This window comes from Medicago truncatula, chromosome 4 (genome assembly GCF_003473485.1).
Source record: "Medicago truncatula cultivar Jemalong A17 chromosome 4, MtrunA17r5.0-ANR, whole genome shotgun sequence".
Taxonomy (NCBI): Eukaryota; Viridiplantae; Streptophyta; class Magnoliopsida; order Fabales; family Fabaceae; genus Medicago; species Medicago truncatula.
In genome coordinates, this window is record NC_053045.1 from 36,891,775 (window position 1) to 36,916,600 (window position 24,826).

Consider the following 24,826-nt stretch of genomic DNA (forward strand, 5'->3'; position numbering starts at 1 on the left):
CAACGTGTTTGGTACCAAACAGGAAATTTAGACACGTGTCGATTCATTCGAAACAAGATATTTTTTGCGTCATCAAGATTCTCTAGGATTTAAGAGGGTTTGTGATTGTGAATGATTAGCTTTTTCATTTCCTTTCTTCACGCACACTGTCACGGATCACTTTAATACTCCAATTAAGTACCGTTGATTAACGAATATCTTAACCTTATGTCTAATGTCTATAGTATGTATGAGTAAGCTTGTAATGAACTCCAAAAGAAGTATAGAATCATTATTATGATTAGCTAGAGAAAATTTTAACATGGTGCAATCTTAAGCTAATTCGTGATGATGGCAAAATTAAACACGCAGTAGCAATAGCAACGGATACATTCCAGTGATTCAACACCATAATAATGATTTTGACCGAATATGCTGACATGCGTCTATAGATATCAGAAATGGGAGTATATGATTACTTAGTTTTGTATATATATCTACATCAAGCGTGTTAATGTTCGTTTAGCTAAATAAATGAAAGTATTGACAATTTGCTTCTTTTTTTTACGCTAACAAATTTAACTCATTTTATTAATCACAATAACAGCAATGCAACTACAGATTTGAACATAAATTGTTGAACTTGTCATTCATGACCTTTGTATTAAGCTCCAATTCAACAATCAATTTGATAGCTTGCAATAGACCAAAGGTCTTCCCCCCTTTTGACTTTATGAGATAGTTTTGCCTTGATAAAATTCAAACATCAACATTCTAGTTATCAACGGGATTTTTTTTGTTCTTTTATAATAAAATTAGGAAGAGCTCCTGTTGGATTTTGAGTTAACTCATCAAGTTTTTTTTTATTTTTTTTTTGTCTTAGATGAAGTGGTAAGCTACTGAAATTTTGAAGTCTCCGGTTCGAACCCATGTCACAATATTTGGCTTTGCAATTTTAGCATTTGTCAGTTGAGCTAAGACTTCTAGACTTTTTTTTTTTTTCTTTTTTCTTTCTTATGCTTCTCATATCCAGATTTAAATTGTCTATTCTTATAGGAGGCATACCATATATATAAGAATGGAAACAAAAAAAATAGACCGTGGAATTTTTCATTATTCTTGATCACAACGCAGTGTTGAGGTTGAACAAGGTAGACAACGTGGTAATTTTTTTTGACACAAAATTATCAAAGAATAAGAAGAAATTAACTGTTAAGAAAAGATGAGCAATTAGCAAACCGACACTGAATTCCATTTCACTTTTCCATTCCCTTTTTTTCTTTCTTATAATCATATGTGACACTAGACGGTGTTGCGGGAACTAGTTGAGTGGGAGGGAGAGGGTCAGAGGAGTGAATTGCATAGAGGAGAGGGATGAAGAGAGGGAATTTTTTGTCGTTTTCCTTTCTATTTTGTCCGCCTGAGATGAGAAGAAATAGATACGTTGATTGTACTTTCACATGGTCGATCATGTTTTTATACGTGTGTAACTTATATTTTAAAGATTTTTTTTATTGATTCCTTAAACAATATCTTTAATACACTTATTATCCTAGCCACTTTCATGTGTAGAACATTCACACCAATCTGGGGCAGAGAAAAACTAGTTTTTTTGAGAGATCAAATATTTTATACTCCCTCCGTTCCGCAATAAATAAACTGTTTCAAAATTTACAATTTTGACCTAACTTACTTTGACCATATTTTTCTACTAATATATAAAGATAAATAATATCATATAAGATGTCGTTAGATTCGTCTCGATGAGTATTTTCAAAATATCAAATTTTCATAATTTTTTCCAATATATTATTCAAGATATTTAAACTCAAAATTACGCATTGGTATGCGTAATTGGGTCAACTGTGTCACTTATTAAGGGACGGATGGAGTATCAAATACAACTGTTTTTTTCTTCTTGTTTTGTATTTTTTAAATATATGTAATTTATAGAAGTTAAAAAAATAAAAAAGGGATGAACACATACATATTAATATCCACTCAAAAAAAAACATACATATTACTATTTTTAATGCTCAAACAACACAATTATTTTTAATGCTCGTGGAGCCAGAAAATAGCATAGGTTAAGTTGATGTCATCAAATATGATTTCCTCCTTTGTTCAGGAGATTAACACTGAGGGAGAAATTGTATTCCTCAATTGTAGGTTCCTTAACTACTACAATAATAGAACTTTTTTTTTTTTTTTTTGAAAAAAAAAGACTGATTGGATTAATTAATTAGATCATGAATGTACAATAATAGAACATTTAGTGCGATTGTTTTGGATTTTTTGAGCTACTAAACTACGAAATACATAAAAATATAGATATATGATTCTTAACTATTCAATTACTATATGTTATCTGATTCAAAAATAAAACATATTTTTCTCCGATTTTGGCGAAGAACTCAAATCATATTTTATATTTTTTAAAGCTACAAATCATAGCCTATTTAAAATTTTAAACACATTTTAGCGTGAACATTTGTGTGCTTGAATTGTGAGCAAACTCTCTTAGAAAAAAGACATGCAACACTCATATCTTCTTTAGTACTCACCCATTTTAAGCATTGTTTGTTGTTGATCAAGATCATTCATCATTCGTCAATGACTAAATATCATATACAAGTCATATTTCCTCCTTTTCTTCGTAAAAATAATTTAGTCTTATACCTTGCGAGTTGCGATTCTTGTTTTATAAAATACTCTTTCCCTTACAATTTTACTCTTAATGTAAAGTATTTTATTTTCGGCCTTACTACAATAGAAACAATATGATATGTAACAATGTGTAAAGAAAATATGAGTTTTTGGGTTAGATTATTTATTATCCAATTATACTCTTAAACAAATTTTTTTATAATAATGTTATATTATTGATATCATTGAAAAAGATAAAAAAATTACCAAAAAGTTAAGCATGTAATTTGAAATTACAAACATCTATAAGTGTAATTTTTTTACCAAAACCCAACTAATTTCACAAAAAAAAAAGATTATTCATGATTTTTATATGCGTTAACGCAAGAAAAAGAACAGACGTATAAATTGTCTACATGCTAGTATTAATAACGAAGGATATCACACGTAATCTTGACTACAAAGAATAAGTAGAGGAAAAAGGTTAAACAACAAAAAGGTGAAGATGAAAAATGAACTACTTTTATTGGAACAGGAGGTCCAACAAGCACCATCTCACTGGCCAATTAGAGAGACACCTCGTTTTAAAAAAGTAAAGGTTTTGGAAAGGGATGCTAAACAAATTAGATCGATTGGTACTTGCAAGTTCTTTGCAAATGTGTAAGTAGCATCAAATTAAAACACAAAAATGCAAAAAAAATATGTATTTTTATTTCCTTTTTAAGTTCATAACTATAGATTTGATGAATGACAAGTTTAAAAGAGAAATGCACATTGGGTGCATTGACTTTATAGATTTTAGCATGTTACAACTTCTTTTAATCATTCTATTATATATTATATATGCATGCAGTGCCCGTGCATGTATCAAGATAAGGATGATTGTTTTTGTAACACTCCGTTTTTCCAACATAAAAATTTCTTTTAAATAATCAGAGTAATCAACAAACAGAATGTTACACTGCTTTTCAAAAATCCATAGATAGAGTAAAATACTATTTATTAATTAATAGTCTTCGGTAAAACATAATAATTCATCGCAGCAGAATATTTTCAACATTAAACAACTTCCTATAAATTCTAGCACATGGCCTAAACATAAAATATCTTTAAAGATTTATTCAAACACCAACATGTTCATAATGATACATAAGGAATGATGAATATGAAGACAAATTATCCCCCTCCCGTTACGTATCAGAGCTCCTAAGACACATGTGAGGTAAATCCACTCACAACAGCAAATAACAGCAACTATCAGCTACTACTCTGGATCACCTGCAAGTTACCCATAGGAATGGCAACATTTCCAAGCAGAAGGGGTGAGATTCACAAACAATAGTAATAGATATATATAGATTATCAACTGTACTTAATAACTTAATTCAATAACATAATTAGCAACATATATCCAATAATAATGTTCATACTTCTTCAATTTTAATAACACTTACTAATCCAATCAACAACGATGACACGACAATATTCAACAACAACTACCACAACTCACTCAACAACTGAAGGAAAATCGGTTTCTAATTACAGAATAAGCAGCGGAAAAATTTCGATTTTCTTTCCTTGGATCATTACGAACTACACATGAATCAGTGATTCGATTGTTACCTCGAAGTGTGAAACTGAAACTGAAAACTGGAATCTGGAATCTGGATCACGATCACAGCAAAGCAAGCAGCAAGCAACAAAGCCTCTATCAAGTCCACACGAACAGTGCTCCTCCAAAACTCGGTGCTAGCCAAGGAATCGGAAGTCTCAGAGAGCTAGGGTTTCTTCAAAACGCGTAACCTCAAACTATAGCACTAGGGTTCTATTTATAGAACTCCTTGTGTGCTATGCAAGTCAGAAGCCACTATTGGACTTCACTAAGCCCAGTAACGAGTTTAGTAGTTTTGCTAACTAATTAGCGTTATTTACTAAACGCACCCCTTATATAAGTCGTACTTATATATTTCTCTTTTGACTGTTCTTTGTGTGTGACCCTATAGGTTCTAGTCACGTTGGCAATAATATTAAATATGATATTTAATATTATAAACAATGAGCGGTATCTAGCAACACATCATTGCTACCCAAGTGACAAGAATGTCAAGTGATCTGACGAAACCTTTCATGATAATATTCATGTGTACAATTACTCCTTTGTCTCGATACCTTTTATTGATCCCAAGGCATAGGTATTGTCACCCTTGTATAGATCAATAATTATATTTCTTGATTCCGAAATATACTGAATAACGAATAAGTCCAATATCTCATATTGACTTAGTTCGGCATGACCATGCAGTTTTACAGTCATATTTCATCAAGAGGCCTAAAGATATATCTCCTGTTAATGAGGAGAGACAAATCCCATCTAGGACACTCATGTCCCTTAGCATGATTCATCAAGTACCCATCAACCAACGTTATGATTATCCTTTTACAGACAACGTTAGAATGGCAACAAAGCACTTGAGTCCACATCTAGAGATCATAGTGGTTTCAGGTCTAAGAGCGATATACATTATTATCATTGTGGGAATATCTTATGACAATTTCATAACTTACTATGTAGTATTCTCACGGTGGGTCAATCCAATATAAATATTACTCCTAATATTTATATCTATGTATAGACTTGATATCTCATATCTATGACCCATGAGATGCGGTCATCAGTCTACATACATAATAGTCTCGACGCTTTATTATTATCCTTTATTCATATTAAAGCTTTGACTACGGATACATTTAAGAATAGCGTTCTATAAGATAATGTAATCTCATGATTAAGTCACACTTAATATATTATTACACGAACTATCTATTCTAAGGACTTTATTAACATTATCTAAATATAATAAAGAGTGCCATATATATTATTCAATAATAAAAGTCATGATACATAAGATAGGTTTAACAAAAACTATTGGCCTCTAGGGCTTACACCAACAACAACAACTACAACATCTTACTCAACAACACTACAACAACTCATTCAACAACAACCCACTCAACAACAACTCACTCAACAACATCTACAACATCTTACTCAACAACACCTACAACAACAAGATTCAACCAACAACTACAGTATGCATGTGGTGCAATTTTCAACAATTTCAATGACAAGACATTCCAGAGCATAAGCCCTCAACAGTTGAATGACAATGCATTCCAGGGCATAAACCCTCAACATTTGAATGACAAGGCATTCCAGGGCATAAGCCCTCAACAGTTTTTGAGTTTACAATGACCTCGACTTTGTGTATATCAACATACAACTCTCCTACAACAACGACAACATGGACAACAACTCCTACTACACAACAGTGCATATTTATTCATGACTTACACCTCAACATTGTCAATTTGTGACACAACAACCTTTGCACAACGGTATTCAAAATCTTGTATAATTTATTTAAATATAAATATACATCAAACAACAAACAACAATCAATCATATTCATCAACATATACATTCATATAATAATTCATCATTATCCAAAAATTATATAATAAATAATAATAACTTTTTATCACTATTATTATAAAATTAAGAGAAATCACACATTACTAATTGACGTAATAAATCATATGATGCATATTAATTACTGGAGCAAGATCAAAATGTCCTTTTAAAACTTTAATTGGTTCCAGCACATGTGAATTTCAATTCGGATCAATTGATATCAAATATTTATTCTAAGTTAAAAGTAAGTCTAAGCCTAAATTCATTCATATTACTAGGCCATGAAAAACATATACTTTGTCAACCCCAACACCAAAATAGAAATTATGAATATGATTTCATCTTTTATTAGACTCATAAACTATAATTCCAAATGCTATTTATGCATAAACCAAAGAGCACACTAAATTCATGAAGAATAGACCAATAGCATTGAAATTCTAGCACAGTACATGACAATTTAACAACAAGGGAATAGAATGAAAGCTAAAATTAATTTCCGATTTACGTACGATACTGAATTCAGCCCTAAAAGAATAGCTCAAACAAAACTCATAAACATGATGTAAAACAAAACCGAATAGCACATATTGAAACAGAAGTAACCAAAAAACATTAAAACAAATCGAAGTCTAAAGATAGCAAAACCACATTAATTATTATCCAAAATCTATAATCAATATATCAAAATCACAGTAACGACATAGAGCACAAATTTAACAAGGATTTCATAGAACTCTTAACCCTAACCCCAAATTCTAAAATTAATCAGAACCTTTGCTAAAACAGAATCATAATTATATAGACTATAACTATTGAGAGTTAGCCTCACCCTTACCTTGAATTGACGAACAAGCTCTATGAAAATCAGATTCTCCCCTCTTGGCTCTCCTCTTGGTTTTTCTCCCAAAACTCTGTTGTACGTGAAAACTGCTTCTGACTTCTATTTTCTAATTTTCTCAATAAATATAACTTCCCAATATTTAATTAACTCCCACCTAATTCACCTAATTCTCATTTAACCCCAAAACTCCAATTAAATCCTAATTCTCACTTATTCTATTAAATAATAAAAATAATCATTTAATAAAATACACCAACCACAAAATCAACATAAATCATTTAAAATCATATAAAATACTAAAAATAATAAAATAATAATTAGGGCGTTACAGTTTTAGTTCTCCCACCTTATACAATCTTTTGTTACCATCTAAAAAAGTATCAAAAAGAAACATTTAGATACTTTTGGAGCAGGTTAACATTTCATTTACTTCAAAATTTAATTAGATTTGATTTTGTATTTAATGTATTGTAAACTTGAACTTTTTCAAATTTGTATCTTTGTTTAGGAATACAAGTCATATGCGAAAACTAATAAGTTCTCCTCATTTTGTAAAAAAAATGAAACGGAAGAGCATAGCCGTCTTCATGCAACACATATATACAACTCCAGCAAACAAAGGGAAATAGTGTTGATGAAGCCACTAAGTGTAAGCAATTAACATGATGGTTTTCTTCTATTTAACTCAAATATAGTTACCATATATTAGAGATGTATATCCATCTAATATGAAGTATGTCCACTTCAACATGAGATGATTTCAGAACTGAGCAGATGTCTTCTTAAGCAAATCTAATTTATCACACGTTGTATGTAGGATATTGTCTGCTTGATCTATTTAAAGTTGAAGTTAACACTAATTAATATAAAGGTACTAAGATATGTTAATAGTTCCCTTATTGTCATCATAGAAGATTTCATATTTCATTTTTTTGAAAAAGTAAAGTTGTTACGAACGATTTAATATTTCTATATGAAGATATTAAGCAGTTTTAAATCATTGGTATTTTTTTGTTATCCTTTATTTCTCTCTTCTAAGTATTTTAAAGATTCTTTTTTTTCTTTTCTACTAACATTTTGTGTTAACATATTCACTTTATCTTCATAGTTTTTCGTATTTTATTAAGAAAAACTTATCTTGGCTTGTACATTATGCAGACAACATTATGTACATTATTTTGGCTTTATAATTATTATTGATTATGCTATTATTTGATAGGATCTTGGTTTCCTTACATAGCTTTGGGTAATTTATTTGTTTTGATCCCGATATTATGGGTCCATTTTCCTTACTTATACATGTAAATTCTTTACAAATCACTTTGATAGTTTCTTGGATTTATGTATTCTTATCATTGTATTACCACATGTTTAACGGTTGTAAGCTTGCGTTGTAAAGTATTTTGCCTATTTATTAAGTTGCACTCAGAGAGTCTAAAACAAGATGTTTTAGTAAACTTTTCATTAGATTCCAACAAAAAAAAACAATGAATTGTTAAATCTTCTTTATGATACCGGTTATTCCAAGAAGAAAAATAACATGATTGAATTTCTCGAAGACTGGTCCACTTTGAGAGATCAATTAAAAATTCTTCCAACTCATTTGTTTATTATGAACACTTGGGTGATGGTGGCTTTGCTAAGCATTCACTTTATAGATTTTAGCATGTTACAACTTCTTTCTTCTGATCATTCTATCATATATATGCATGCAGTGTCAATGCATATATCAAGATAATGATTATAGTTTTAGTTCTCCCACCTTATACAATCTTTTATCATCATCTAAAAAAGAAACATTTAGATATTTTTGGAGCAGATTACATTTCATTTACATAAAAATTTCATTATATTTGGTTTTGTATTTAATGTATAGTAAACTTGAACATTTTCCAATTTGTATCTTTGTTTAGGAATACAAGTCATATGCATAAATGAATAAGTTTTCTTCATTTTGTAAAAATATGAAACGGAAGATCATAGCCGTATTCATGCAACACATTATACAACTCCAGAATATTTTGTTTAAAAAATACAAACTCAACCAACAAATGTAAAGAGTGTTGATAAAGCCACTTAGTGTAAGCAATAAACATTATGGTTTTCTTCTGTTTCTCTCAAATTTATTTAGCATATATTAGAGATGTATATCCATCTAATATGAAGTATGTCCACTTCAACATGAGATGATTTCCAGAACAGAGCAGACACATTCTAAAGTAAATCTAATTTATCACACGTTGTATTTAGGATATTGTTTGAGTGACCTGTTTCAAGTAGAAGTTAACCCTAACATAAAGGTACTAACATATGTTAATAGTCCCCTTATTGTCATTACATTAGATTCCTGATTTCTTTTTTTTTTTTTTTTTTTTGAAAATGTAAAGTTATTACTAACAATTTAATAACTACTATATGTTGATTATAAGCAGTTTTACGTCATTAGTATTTTATTTATTCTCCTTTATTTATCTCTTTTAAGTATTTTAAAGATTCTTTTTTCCTTTCTGCTAACTTTTTGTGATAACATATATACTTTATCTTAATAATTTTTCTTATTTTATCAAGAAAAACTTATCTTGGTTATAATTAAAGGTTTGTTTTTCTTCTTTAAAATTTTTACTTAAGAACATATATGACTTGTTACAATTAAATGTTTGCTTTTCTTATTTTTAACAACATATATGACTTGTTACAATTAAATGTTTGTTTTTCTTGTTTTAAAATTTTGTTTTCTATTACTTATGCATATGATTTTAGCTTATAGTCTTTTTGTTGTATCGATCATTGACTTCAGTAAAATATATGGATTTCTGATCATAATGTCAAAACAGGGATTCTTCATTAGAGAAAAAATTAACATTATTGTGGGAGAGTAGAAGGCTATGGCTTAGTAAAACTACCTTCACCCAAGTGTTCACAATAAGCACATGAGTTGGAAGATTTTTTAACTAGTCGCTCACAGTGGACCAGTCTTCGAGAAATTCAATCATGTTATTTTTCATCTCGGAATAACCGGTGTCATAAAGAAGATTCAACAATTCATTTTTTTTTCCCGTAACATTCTGATGAAAAGTTTACTAAAACATCTTGTTTCAGACTGTCCGGGTGCAATTTAAGAAATAGCCAAAATACTTTACAACGCAAGTTTAGAACCGTTGAAACCTATGACAATACAATGGATAAGAGCACATAAATCCGAATAACTATCAGAGTGATTCATAAAGGATTTACATGCATATACATAAAAAGTTAGGAAAATGGTCCCATAATATCAGGATCAAAACAAATAAATTACCCCCAAGCTATGTAAAGAACCAAGATCCTATCAAATAATAGCATACAACAACAACAAATAAGATCCTATCAAATAATAGCATAATCAATAATAAATATAAAGTATAAATTATATAACAATTATTGGTCAGACGATAATTATCTCACAACTAAATTCAAGATTAACACTTTTTTTTGTTTGCAAAGGTGCAAGTAGCGTCAAATTAAAACACAAAAATGCAAGAAAAATAGCACATGTATTTTTATTTCCTTTTTAAGTTTATAACTATAGGTTTTGATTTAACATGTGTTCCACTTGCACAAGTGAATAACTAATGATGATAAAATCAGACATATCCGATAATTCTTGGATGAATGACAAATTTAAAAAAGAATTGCATATTGAGCGACTTTGCCTTCTACTCTCCCACATTAATGTTATATTTTTCTCTAATGAAAAATTCATGGATTTTGGCATTCTCATCAGAAGCTCATATGTTACAACCCTGAAGAAATTACATGAAACCAAAAGATTATAAGCATAAATCATATGCAGAAATAATACAAAACAAAAATTTTAACGAAGAAAAACAAACCTTCAATTGTAACAAGTCATAGATGTTGTTAAGTAAAATCGTTGTACTTTCGAACAACACTATGTGATCTTTAAAAGTTGTCTGCATAATGTACAAGCCAAAATAATTTTTTCTTGATAAAATAAGGAAAATTATTAAGATAAACTCAATATGTTATCACAAAAAGTTAGCGAAAAAGAAAAAAGAATCTTTAAAATACTTAGAAGAGATAAATAAAGGAGAACAAATAAAATACTAATGATGTAAAACTGCTTAATATCTCCATATAGAAGTATTAAATCGTCAGTAACAACTTTACATATTCAAAATAATGAAATCAAAAATCTTCTGTAGAGACAATAAGGAAACTATTAACATATGTTAATGTTAGAGTTAACTTCTACTTTAAATAGGTCACGCAGACAATATCCTACACACAATGCTTGATAAATTCTATTTGCTTCAGAAGACGTCTGCTCTGTTCTGGAAATCATATAATGTTGAAGAGGACATACTTCATATCAGATAGATATACATCTCTAATGTATGTTAAATATATTTGAGAGAAACAGAAGAAAACCATCATGTTTATTGCTTACACTTAGTGGCTTCATCAACACTTTTTCCCTTTGTTGGCTGAGTTTGTGTTTTTTGAGAAAAAAATTATGGAGTTGTATATATGTGTTGCATGAAGACGGCTGTGATCTTGCATTTAACTTTTTTTACAAAATAAAGAGAACTTATTCATTTACGCATATGACTTGTATTTCTAAACAAAGATACAAATTTGAAAAAGTTCAAGTTTACTATATATTAAATACAAAACCAAATATAATAAATTTTTTATGTAAATGGAATGTTAACATGCTCCAAAAGTATCTAAATGTTTTTTTTTTTTTATACTTTTTTATATGATGACAAAAGATTGTATAAGGTGGGAGAACTAAAACTATCATCTTTATATTGATACATGCACCGACACTGCATGCATATAAATATATGACAGAATGATCAGAAGAAAGAAGTTGTAGCATGCTAAAATCTATAAAGTGAATGCTTAGCAAAACTACTGTACTTGCAAAAAGTACAATAAGGGATTCTGGGGTTAAGAATCGTATACTAGGGTTTTAGACTGATTATTGGATGCCTTGAGAATGTTCTCAAAGGTAGTATTTATAGCTTGTTGTGGGCTTGGGTTACTGTTGCTTGGCTTCCAAGCATCCAGGGTATTTAAGTATTTTAGGCGGTTTCCAGAAGCTTCTGGAGGTTAAGGAAGGCGACATCCTTCAGGAGGACGTGCCTAACCCCAATAACCCTTCTGGAGGGCCTCTGAGCCCTTCCGGAGGGCATTCAAGTCCTTCTAGAGGGTTTCTAAGCCTTGAGGAATATTATGACGGTCTACAACCCCCCAAGCACAAGTCTTGGAACAAGGCGTGATGCTTATTTGTCTTCCAAGGTCTTTTGAATACGTCGCCCTTTTGGGCGATGTCTTCTCTACTCTGACACCTTTCCATCTAACGGTTCATGTTTCGTGACCTTTTTTGCCGTCAATATTTTTCTGCCTGATTTAAAAACTGTTTAATCGGCATGTTCTAGTGCCAACGTGTTTCCGTACTGACGTTCCTTTAACTTGGCATTGATACAAACGATTTGTTGTGAACAAGGCGTTTAGAGTTCAAAGGCCTTTGTTGGCTATTCTAAACAAGTGAATTATTGGCGTTGATACATCCACATTTTATGTTTAACGGGTCTTGAATATGATTTAATTTTAGTGGAGAACATCTACATGGAACCAACCAGAAATAATTAAAATTAAATGAATTATAGGTAACACATAAAGTAAGCAACCTTGTGTCTGCGAGTTCATGTCTTAAGTGTCACCTGTTGAGTCTTTTTGATTTCTTATCTGACCGCCGAATTCAGAGCCTTTAAGAAGGTTGACCCAGTTTTGGGCGATATCTCGATAATCTTCTTTTATCGAACCGCCGAGTTTAGTGCCTTTAAGAAGGTTGACCCAGTTTTAGGCGGTCTCTTAATAATCTTCTTTTATCGGACCGCCAAGTTCAGAGCCTTTAAGAAGGTTGACCCAATTTTAGGTGGTCTCTCGATAATCTTCTTTTATCGGACCACCGAGTTCAGAGTCTTTAAGAAGGTTGGCGCTTAGCATGGCCCATTGAGGTCGATCATACCATGCTCTTTTAGTGTCTATAGCAGCCAAACTAAGTTGATATGTTAAGAAAGTTCTTCCATCTCCATCCCACTGCTTTATATACAGGTTATGTTGACCTGAAACAAAATATAATATATCCTCTCGGCGTATTCGACCACTACCAGATTTGCTGGTTTTAAATCATAATTTCGTTGATTCACGGAATTACATATATCAAAAACGACAACAAAGACTTTGTGAAAGATATTACGCTGTTTCGGCTCCATACTAATGTGTGATATGAATATGATAAATTTGTGGTAATTTGATATCCGCGTACCAAAAAACTCGGATTTCCGCAAGCAATATTGTAATAACTAGCTTATTATAATTGCTAACACTCATGGTATATCTATAATTGCCAACATACATGGTATATATATATAATTGTTATAATTCCAATGGATAAGCTTGTGAGTTCATCCAACAAATAATATAAATAAAATATGATGGATCTATGAGGCTAACGTGACATATGCTATGTGCATCAATTAAAATTAACATAGTATATATGTGAATATATAAGAAACGGCGTGTATGTGTGAGCCGCTAATATTCAATTACTAACCACACAACATTCAGATAAGTCAACGAGCCACAAATTAAAAACAGAAAAATTAACAAGGAATTGATGATTGTGATAGATCTTTATTAGACTTGTGTATCGCTATTATAATTGGAAAAAGTTAACGGATTTGAAGTCGATATAACCTGGATAATTTGGGCGATTAAAAAACAAACTTGATTGCGAGAGCCTGTTTCTGATTGAAAAAAATTAACCGCTTCAGGGTAGCTTGCTGTTAGTCGTCTGATTGTTCTATGGAAAAAATGAAGACGATGGTGATTTGGTCTTAGCCGGGCACTGTCTTTTCGAGGTTGACGGGAAGCTTTTAGGTTTAAGAAGGATGCAATTTAGAGGTTATGGTTTGTGTGGCTTAGGTTAGTTTTACCGAGTTTCCCACAGACGACGTCAATTGTACTTGCAAAAAGTTCAATAAGGGATTCTATGATTAAGAATCGTATACTAGGGTTTTTAAGATGCCTTGAGAATGATCTCATCTCAAAGGTAGTATTTATAGTTTGCTGTGGGCTTGGGTTACTGTTGCTTGGCTTCTAATCATTTAAGTATTTTAGGCGGTTTCCAGAAGCTTCTGGAGGCTAAGGAAGGCCTCATCCTTCAGGAGGACGTGCCTAACCCCAATAACCCTTCTGGAGGGTCTCTGAGCCCTTCCAGAGGGCGTTCAAGTCATTCCAGAGGGTTTCTAAGCCTTGAGGAATATTATGATGGTCCAACTACCTTCACCCAAGTGTTCACAATAAGCACATGAGTTGGAAGAATTTTTAATTTGTCTCTCACAGTGGACCAGCCTTCGAGAAATTCAATCATGTTATTTTTCATCTTGGAATAACCAGCATCATCAAGAAGATTCAACAATTCATTACTTTTTTTTGTAGGTGTCTAATGAAAAGTTTACTAAAACATCTTGTTTTATACTGTTCGGGTGCAATTTAAGAAATAACAATAATACTTCACAATGCAAGCTTAGAATCGTTAAAACATGTGGTAATACAATGGACAAGAACACGTAAATCCGAGTAACCATTAGAGTGATTCATAAAAGATTTACATGTATATACATAAGAAGTAAGGAAAATGGTCCCATAATATCGGGATTAAAACAAATAAATTACCCCATTCTATGTAAGGAACTCAAGATCTTATCAAATAATAGCATAATCAATAATAAATATAACTTATATGATAATTCTTGGTCAGACTATAGTTACCTCACAACCAAATTCAAAAGTAACACGTTTTTTTTTGTTTGCAAAGGTGCAAGTAGCATCAAATTAAAACACAAAAATGCATTTTTGTAACAAAAAGCAAAAAAGAAATTTAACAAGAGAAAAATCATGTCGTTTTATAAAAATTTACGCTGAGTTTCTACTAGTATTGAGGTGCGTGACATATATTTAATTATTGTTTTTCTTATATTGCGGTTTGATTTGATTTTGTTCGGTTGATAACCGAACCGTACATTGAGCCAAAAAATGCTCTAAATAAAGCCGAACCAAACATAATTTATACGGATTTTGATTGATTTGGTTTGCAGTTTTCTATTAGGTTGGTTCGATTTGAACACCCATAATTTTAATTTAACGACTTTTGTGTTAAAAAGACACCATGACTTTGAGTTAGTCCCACTCTTTAGATTTTTTTTTTTTGAGGGATAGTCTCATTCTTTAGAATCTTAGATGAATATGATGCTTTAGATCTTGCCTCATGTCTAAACTAATTTACTTCAATAAAAACAACTAATTTCACGGTGACTCGTCCTAACACGCTACCATTCAACCGCACTAGCCGCTCTACAAGGACGGTGACAACCGGTGGGACGAAGGCGGGTTGCAAGTAGGGATGGCAATTGGGCACATGCCCAATGGATACCCGCATAAAATATCCACAATGGGTAGGGTAAAACCCCGCTATTATGGGTTTGGGGACAGATCCGGGTAATACCCACGAATTTAAATGGGTATGGGCACGGGTAAGGGTACTATACTGCACAGTCCCGCAACCCTGCATATACATATTTATTTAATATCATAAGTTATTTTATTTTTTTTAGCGTATAATTAAATAATTTATTTAGCTAAGCCTAAACTAAAACCTAAACCAAAAAACTGCTTAATACAATAACAATAACAACTTTCATCCAGCTGGTGTACAATTTTTTAGAGATATTTTGGATGTTTTTAAATTGACTAAATACTACGATTTGTATTATTTTATGAGATAATTTTAAAAGATTTAGACCATAGTTTTATTTCAATTGTAATGTTTTTATTGTCTTTTCATAGTTAAAGTGCGGATAATAGGTGTGAATATGAGAATTTAGATACCCATAGCGCATGGGGAAGGACACCAAAGTTGTTGCCCACGAAGGTACGGGTAATCTTTACAAATGCGGGTATTAGAATGGGCATCGTAGTAGTACCCTACCCATTGTCATCCCTAGTTGCAAGATAAGTGGTCAAGGCAATGGGTGTCTCATACCGATTTGTCTTGTTCTTTTAATTTTAAAAAAAGGTAGACACGTGGCAAAATATGCAGCGTACGATTGATCTAAAGGATGTGATTGAGCCAAAAAACCCATATTGCCACTAAAACCCTCTTTCTTCTTCTCCAAGAAAAAACCACAATTCAATGTATATATACACCTCTAACAACAAATTCATATATACTTATCGAGAGACAGAAAACGGTTACTTGAAGAAATCAAAATATGGCTACAAGGAAACTTATTCGCGATTTCTTACTTTCACATTCATCTCTTATTCTTCCTCTACAAGTTCGTATCTTCTTCCCTTTCATCATTTTTGTTAAATTTAATTTTCTCTGTTTTTATTTATTTTCATTGGTATGATAGGGTTTTAGACCGAGGTTGTTTTTTAATTTGGTTGATCGACGAGGATACAGTGTCTTCAATGAGTTCTCTAAGAAGGTTAAAGATGAAACTCTTAGGTATTACTGTCATCCCTTTAATCGCTTTTAAATTTCATTTTTAAGTTGTTGTTATGAAATTATTACATTTAGGTTAGTAAATTGTACGAGCTTGGTTTATGAATCAAATGATGTTATTAGCCCATGTAACTTTATGGAATGAACATTTTAATTTGTTTGAATTTTTAAATTTCATTTTTATGTTGTGAAATTGCACTTAGGTTCCTGTAGGAAGGTTAGTAAATCGGTAGATATAAGGTTGACTTGGCGGCTATTGGCTAAGGTGGGACAGTTAAGAAGTGGAGTGATAAGGGTGGTCTTGAGATCGACTCCCACCTCAACAAATACTAACAAATTAACATATTAACGTTAAAACCCATTTGGGTTGACCTAGTAGTGTTAGCTTTGGGACCTTGAAGTGTGCTCCTTTCAAGGTCTCAGGTTCGATTCCCCTTATGCCAATTTGGGTGGTCTAAGTTCATACAAAGCTATGCTTTGGCTTTAAATGAGGCCCATTCAAGTGGACGGTTGGATTGGACCCCTCAGATTAGTCGGTCCTTAGATTAGATACCGAGTTTTTGAAAAAAGACAAAAAACATACTAACATTGACTGTTTAAAGAAAAAAGTAAGGTCAGTAAGTTGTATGAGGTTGGTTTAAACATATAATGATGTTATTAAGGAATGTAACTTTGAAGGTTGAGTATTTTGATTTATGAATGGTTAATTCTATGAAGCACATACATTCTTGGGTTTAGTCGCATCAACGAACCATGGTGTCAATCACGGATTTCAGAAAATAGTGTTATGTTCAAATTAATCACCTCAGTGAACCTCCCTGTTCAAATACTGTTTTTTTTTTTTAACCTTCTTGGCGCTCTATCAGTTAAAAGGTGATGGTATTTCTGTCAGGTTGGAATGAATTGTTTTCTGGTTTTGCTGCAATCGTTCTGTGCTGTAGGCTTCGGCTGAGTTTATTTTGCTGCCATGGTTGTTGGTGTGTTTGGGTTGGATGTTGTCCGGTTCAGATTGCAGAGATATGATGGGGAAGAACAGATTAGTTACAGGGGAGAGGGCTTTATCTGTTGTGGTGTAGTTTAAGTAATTGGTAGGTTTGGCTGATGTAGAGTTTGGTAGTTTGATTTTGTGGTCCTTTTTGGTGTAGTTACTAGCTTGGCTTTAGTATCTAGGGTGTTTGTCTGCTATTTCTCTTTTAACCTGCTGTGCCGAGTTTCTAATGTAGCTTTTAGCCTACCTCCGGTTACTTCTTGTGATCGGAGCGGGGTTTATTCAATAAAACTTTAGCCGATTAGAAAAAAGGACAACTCTTGGTTCATTCTAGACAATTTGCTAAGCAGCAATTCAGCAAATTGCTCTGTAAAACATCAACTATATTTTACTAGTTAGCAGTTATTCTAGACAATTTGGTAATACTAAATAGATAGAACCAAAATATCTAACTTAAAACTGAACCAGTAAAATTCTCAAGTTTTAGTGTAGAAATTCTTTTATGATCTCAGCTTATTCTCACACTAGTTATGTTCTCGTGGTACATTTGTGGTACTACTATTCAGGGTTTCAATTGGTGGCAATGTTGTCAATTGTGAAATATAGCGGTATATTCAAATCGGCTATGCAACTGTGTGTTATAGTGCCGCTATAACTGCTATTTGACATTACTTTGTACTAAATAGTGTATTGCGGAATAATAGTGTTTTATGTTGGCTGTTATTTAACAACACTGATTGGTGGGATTTAATTCATAGATTTATTGGTTAAGATTTCTATCGCAATCGTAATAGGTTTGGTCTTCACGCAGAGGATTTGATATTTAAATAAAGTTTTGTGCTGGGTTTGGTCAGTGTCCCCGTGTTTCTTCGTGGTATTCTTTTTCCTCTTTTCAATAAAATTTTGGTGTGGTGCAGATGATGGGTGATAGTTGTGGTGCTAACCTAGTTGAAAAAATGAGAAATAGAAATATATACTTGAGATACTTTCTTCTAAAACAACTAGGATTTTGAATATGCATGATAGGAAATGATATTGTTCCTTATTCTTATTATATGTATATATATGTTATCAATTAATTTGTTCTAGCTATTTCTTGCTCAATGTTTATTAGAAGAGTAGGGATGTTACATGTATACAGGAAAACCCTTTAATTGAGTTATGAGACTAGATATTTAAATCACCTTCCTAAAACAAATGAAGGAATAGATCTAACCTTTCATGCTCAGACATGAAAAAGCTTGCTCTGTTGTTTTTTTCTTAGGTTTTCTTTCCTCTCACTTATAGATTTTATTGTCTGCTATGTTTGATTCTTGTCATTGGTCGTTGTAGGAACCCAGAATTCCAACAGTCTGTGAAGGAGCTGAAGGAAAAAGCAGAAGAACTGAAAGGGGTAAAAGAAGGTCTGAAAGAAAAGTAAGTCTTGTTTTGTGGTGACCATAATGTAACATTTAACTTTTGAAGATATTCATTAATAGGCTGAGACATACCACTGTATGTCAAGGCTAGCTCGAAACTGTGCCTGAGATGGTTGATTGGCGAATGCAGAACAAAGCAGACAACTGAGCAGCTTTACAGACAATTTGATGGCATGTGGAAAGAAGCTGAAGATGCGGCAAAGAAGGTATAATAAACATCAAATCAAATCAAAGTTTATCATCATTCAAAATTTGTAATTAAATTTTATTTGTATTTTTTTTCTGAAGCACTGTAGTCTTGTTGGAAAATTGGATAAACAAGTTTGAGGTATACATAAAGCACAACTAATGTGTAGAAAAGTCTTCTTACATGAACTTTTATTGACGACCTATTTTACGAATCATGAATCGCGTCTCATTATGAATCTCAAGATACATAATCAATAAAAATGTAACATTTTTTTAAGGAAAAATAAGTGACGTAAAAACTATAAGTTGGTATATCGTATATAAATCTCAAAACAAAATGGTTGACTACATTAAGTTCAGGTTGTGATTAATGTCCACACACAACAATTTTTTTGAATTGGATTTAGTTTTGCATCAAGTTGAGATATTGCTTGTATATATTTTAAGATACTAATAACACATCTATACCCTTTGCTATTTATATATGTTATTCTTTGTTTGTTTGTGTGACTGAAGTATTTGATTCTTATATATTGCCTTGTTATTGAGCTTTTGGTTTGCAACTTGGTATCTCGTAATCTATTGTGAATAAATTGACACATTGTTTGGAATTTGATTAGTAGTTATCCTTTTTGCAGGTTTCTCACAATGTTAGAGAGAAAATTTCAGCTGCAACTGAGGAGGTCTGATTTACAAATTTTCCATAAAAATGTGATCCACAATTGTTGGCTTACTGATATTACTCTTAATTAGGTGAAAGTTGGGATAGGAAAGCAGGACTCTTCAGGATCAACTGATTCTTCAACAAAACTGGATGCTGATGCAAAGCAAGGAAGTCAGACATCACCCGAGGAAGAGAAAAACCAGGAATTTGCATCTGGTAATACTTCAGAGTCAATGTTTGGCAAATTTAAGTCAACCTTTTCATCACCAAATGTTTCTACTTCCTTCCAAAAATTAAAGGATGCAAAAATTGTAGACATAACCAAGAAAGGTTATGGCATACTAAGGGAGGAACTAAGTAGTGATCCACCTAAGAGACGGCGTGTTCGTTCCACTCCTAGCGGCGAAATAAGTACAAAAACCGATCTTGTTGTTATTCCCTCTAACCTATCTTTTTGGAGTCAGATGTGTGATGAGATCCGGGATAAGGTAACTATGTTACATTTCTTTCATAATAATTGGATTGCCTATAATGTTTCTCCATTAATTAAGATATCTTCTCTACCTTACATTTAGGTGAAAAGACATCCTGTAAAGAAAAAGTTTGATGAGGTATGTTCTACTCCTGAAGTTTTTATTCTACTCCAACAATTCTATTTCTACCTGCATTTTGTTCTATATTATGTATTCTGCAGGTTTCCTCAGGCCCCATAAAAAATATTGGTGTTGTGTGCTAATTCATGATTGTGGATAGAAAATTTTTATTTTGTCATCTAACTTTCGAATCACCTTTTATTGGCCTGGTATTTTACATGTCTAATGAAATTGGCAGATGGCAGAGGACTTGCTGGAAATTTATGACACAAGTGACAACAGATTTATTCACAAATTACAGGAGTATGTCTCAGTTTCTCTTCTTCTTAGAATTACGAAGTGACTGGTTATTATAAATATGGTTGCTGCAATATTTGCCCAGTTATAATCTAAATATCTGTAACATCTGATGCAAATTATAGTGCTAATCTATTAAGCCCTGACACTCTAAAATTGCCTAAGTATCAGTTTCATACCCGTATCTAGTACCGATATTCATTTGAATATTCTAGAAGGGTGTGTATCCTTGAGTATCCTCCAATTTTCTTATTTTTTAAAGAAAATATTAATTGATGATATTGAGATCTTAACACTGGGACTGATACAAACACGAGACATGGCACCGACACATTGACACTGTAATAATTTTAGAATATGAAATAATTGAATGTAACCACATTCGTCAGTGTTGGGTTGGTGTCTGTGCTGCACGTGTTGGAAATCAGACGCGTCTTCAATCTAAAGCGTCGGTGCTACATAGATTTTTGTACAGACATATTCTTCATTATGTTGTGTGTGGATTGGTGTGCCTACTCCCTGTACATTAGCGAAGATGTACGTGATCCACATGGTGGTGCTGGATTTTTTGAATTGGTTGACAAGTTATCTCCTGATGAAAGCTGTGCTTTCTTGATAACAAGAATACGATAGATGGGAATGATATCATTAGTATTAGAAAGTAAATAGGAAGAAATTGGGTTGAATCAAATATTTTTTGTGACATTCTAAAATTTGTCATGGAAAAAAATACATTTGTGACATGTTTGAGGAAAAGAATATATTTTGATGTAGAAAGGAGAAAGATGTGTCTGTTTTTTCTGTTATGATCGCAAGTATCTTTTTGTAAATTGTGAGTGATATTCTATATTGTTATATATATATATATATATATATATATATATATATATATATATATATATATATATATATTAATATAAAACGTCAATGTCTCTTCACAAAGATTATACATTTTTGTAAATTATGTATATTTTTTATAAAATCTTATCAACATATCTAGGCCATATTGTATCATACTCGTGTCATACAAGTATATGTATTTGGCTTCATAGGTGCTGAATTGCTGATTCACGGAACTTCTTTTACAGCATCATTGATACCATGTCTCAAGAGACAGATGCTGCACTTTCAAAGAAGGAAATACGTCAGCGGGATCCGTAGGTTCTTATTTCTTTTGTTTTTCCTTGGTCTTATTATCTTAATTTCTAACACCGTTTTCTTTCATTTTGATCACATGGGCCAGTTATTTTTCCTTACCAGAATTTGTGAATGAAGTGCAGCAGGCAATAAAACCAGTGCTTAATGCTTACATCAAGGTTCGTGATATAGGACCCATAATAGGAATAGAAAAACTGAGTTATATTTGATACTTAATCTTAGAAATTTGAGTTGGGCTTAACTCAACCCTACAAAATCTGCTTGTAAGGTGAGGATTGCCCCCACATATTTAGGCCATATCTCATCCAATGTAGGACTCTTAACACACCTCACACCCAGGATTGGACATCTGGAGTGTGATCTGAGTGGCCCGATAGTAAGCGGTCCAACAGATCTTAGATAGGCTGTGATGTCATGTTAACAATAAAGATGATAACGTGCCAATCCTTCACATAAACACTGCTCTCTCTTCTTATGTGGCAGGCTGGACCAGTTTGATACAATGCCGCAATGGTAATCAAACAACAAATAACTCAATAATGGAAAGAAATTTGTATTTCTCTGAAGCAAAGAAGATACAGCAGAATGGAATTCCAAATATCAGAGCCGGGATCCTAAATTGGTCTTGTGCTATTTGTTCGATGACATACTTTACATTATACTCTTTCTCTCTCCACAAAGTCTCAATATAACAGAAAGCTTCCTTCTTCCTAACACATTCGGCACAACCTCATCTCTCTCTGCAACATCAATATTTTTTCACTCTGGCCCTTGCTAGCATTAACTTTCCACACCTTGGACCCAAAATATCGTTTAAGGTCCTAACTAACAAAATCAATTTTTTAATCGGCAGTCATTTTGAAAGGGATAAAATAAATTTTTTATGTTAAACTTTGGATTATATGCTGTGCTTGGTGAACATGATAGGAGTGAAAAAGAAAGGAAGTATTGTTATATAGCCTTAAAGAGAAAAAATGGCCTTATGCTGGTTAGATGGGGAGTCCATTAGCATAAAATGATATTTTGAAGAATTATGTATCATAGATTTAAGAAGCCTAGGGGCAGTCATCAGATGATTCTAGATAAGTTTGTTAATGATGAGGAAGTTGTTAAAAATGTTACCTATGTCACTTATTAAATGCAAAACCGGAGTAATGGGAAACCGGATATCAAAGGATAAAGCACTAAGAACTTCTTATGTTTACATTAAATTTATTTGTTATTCGGGCTGATGCATCAGCATCTATGATTTATGAATTGGCTTTTACTTATGAATATACAGGGAGATGTTGAAACACTGAAGAAGTACTGCTGCCCTCAGCTGATTGAACGTTGTACAGCAGAGCATAATGCTTACAAAAATAATGGTATTTTCTATGATAACAAGGTAAGATTATAGTATTTTTTTTCCAACCTTTTATTGCTCTGTTCAATTACATTTTGTTTTTAACCAGGTTAATACTTGATAACATATTGAACTTATTAAACTGTTTGCTGGAACTATAATTTGAAAGTTCTATTTCTAACAATGAACTTTCCATATGCAGATCCTGCATGTGTCCGATGTAGAATTAAGAGAGCCCACGATGTTGGAATCATCTCCTGTCATTGTTGCTGCGGTATTATAAATTATTACTTTCTGAAGTTCATTGCTAGCTTGCAAAATTTATTCTTATGTAGTAGAAATAAAACTTATCGTGATGGTTTTGTTCAATAAATTTTCAGTTTAAAACACAGCAAATCTATTGTGTACGTGATAGGAATGGGGAAATTACAGAAGGAGGCAAGGTAAATGCTGTGTTTTTCACTATTGGCAATTTTACAGTGTGAAAGTGTCGTCTTTTGTGTGTGATCTCGCATAATCAAAATCAGAATTTGTAATTCTAAATTGTCAAAATATTTTAAATGCCATGCGACTTTGCAAATTTGTCACGTTTTCCGTTAATCTTGATGTAATTTGGGTCCATTCAGTTATGTGTTGGGGGTCAATTTTCTGTGTTTGCTCATGTCTCTCCTATCTATCCTATCTATAATAGAAGGCATGCATCAAGTACATTGAACCATTAATTATCCTTCACCACGACTCACTGCTATCTGCTCTCATGTTTATGGCTTTAGCTTTGATTTTTGTCCACGGTTTTTGTTCATCATGCCGGCCGTGTCAATCGGTTTGAAGAGCACTTGTTCTGTGGTGGCAATATATAAAACTTTTAGTTCATGAAGGAGAGTCTTGGCACAACAGTAACATTGTTGCTTTGTGACTTGGAGGTCACGGGTCCAAATCTTAGAAAATAGTCTCTCCGCTTGCAGAGGTAGGACTGTGTATATCTACCCTCCTCAGATCTCGCTTGTTGAGAGCCTGCTCCAACCCTCGTAAGACCCTGCTTATTGAGAGCCCCGTGCACTGACCGGTTCTTTATTCTTCAATATACATGATCATGTGCAACATGATTTGGGGCTTATGGTATTATAGTATTAGTAGTTTCATGAAGTTATTACAACCTTGCATGTCTGATTTAAAAAATTTATGATTTTTTTTTTTTTACTAGGATACAATTCACACTGTATTCTATCTATGGGCTTTGGAACAAATGGAGCACGAAGATAATGGCGAGGATGCTATTCATCTAATGTGGAGACTGAGAGAGATGCAGCAGCAAGGCATACCAACCCTCATCTAGTTTTTCACCTTCTTCCTTTTTTAGGGATTTGTATGATTGAGCATTCGCTGAATATATAATAATGATTTAATTTTTTGGAGCTGATTTTCTATATCCAGCTGATGCATCCTTTTTTAAGTCATCCCGGTATGAATTTATTTATGTATAAGATATGAGCTAGCTTGATGCATGGTAAATTATGTCTCTAATACTGGATGCTACAGATTCTAATTGTCAATACTTAGATCATGTCTCTAGAAACGAAAAATAGAACAAATGAACTAAAAAAGAAAAGAAAAGAGGGATGGTTGCACTCATTGTCTTTCATGATTGCG

At 32.4% G+C, this 24,826-nt stretch overlaps 1 protein-coding gene across 7 annotated transcripts; it reads left to right on the forward strand.

Annotated features, from left to right (window-relative positions):
* The first annotated feature begins 16,199 nt into the window (after positions 1 to 16,199).
* LOC25492859 (mitochondrial import inner membrane translocase subunit TIM44-2) lies at positions 16,200 to 24,729 on the forward strand. Of its 7 annotated transcripts, XR_005645726.1 has the most exons (15): positions 16,200 to 16,354; positions 16,433 to 16,527; positions 18,845 to 18,928; positions 19,061 to 19,136; positions 19,758 to 19,802; positions 19,873 to 20,271; positions 20,359 to 20,394; positions 20,615 to 20,679; positions 21,762 to 21,830; positions 21,917 to 21,989; positions 23,114 to 23,218; positions 23,379 to 23,450; positions 23,557 to 23,619; positions 23,950 to 24,295; positions 24,381 to 24,519. XR_005645726.1 is itself a non-coding variant. In XM_013601120.3 (14 exons), exons 1-14 carry the CDS (start codon positions 16,289 to 16,291, stop codon positions 24,510 to 24,512), a joined length of 1,380 nt encoding a protein of 459 aa, XP_013456574.1. In that variant the 5' UTR covers positions 16,200 to 16,288; the 3' UTR covers positions 24,513 to 24,729. The 7 variants fall into 7 exon arrangements, 4 of the variants coding, with proteins under 4 accessions (XP_013456574.1, XP_039689047.1, XP_013456576.2 ...); XR_005645725.1 differs by having other exon boundaries at positions 23,557 to 24,204; positions 24,381 to 24,521; XR_003011425.2 differs by having other exon boundaries at positions 23,557 to 24,295.
* Positions 24,730 to 24,826: the final 97 nt, after the last annotated feature.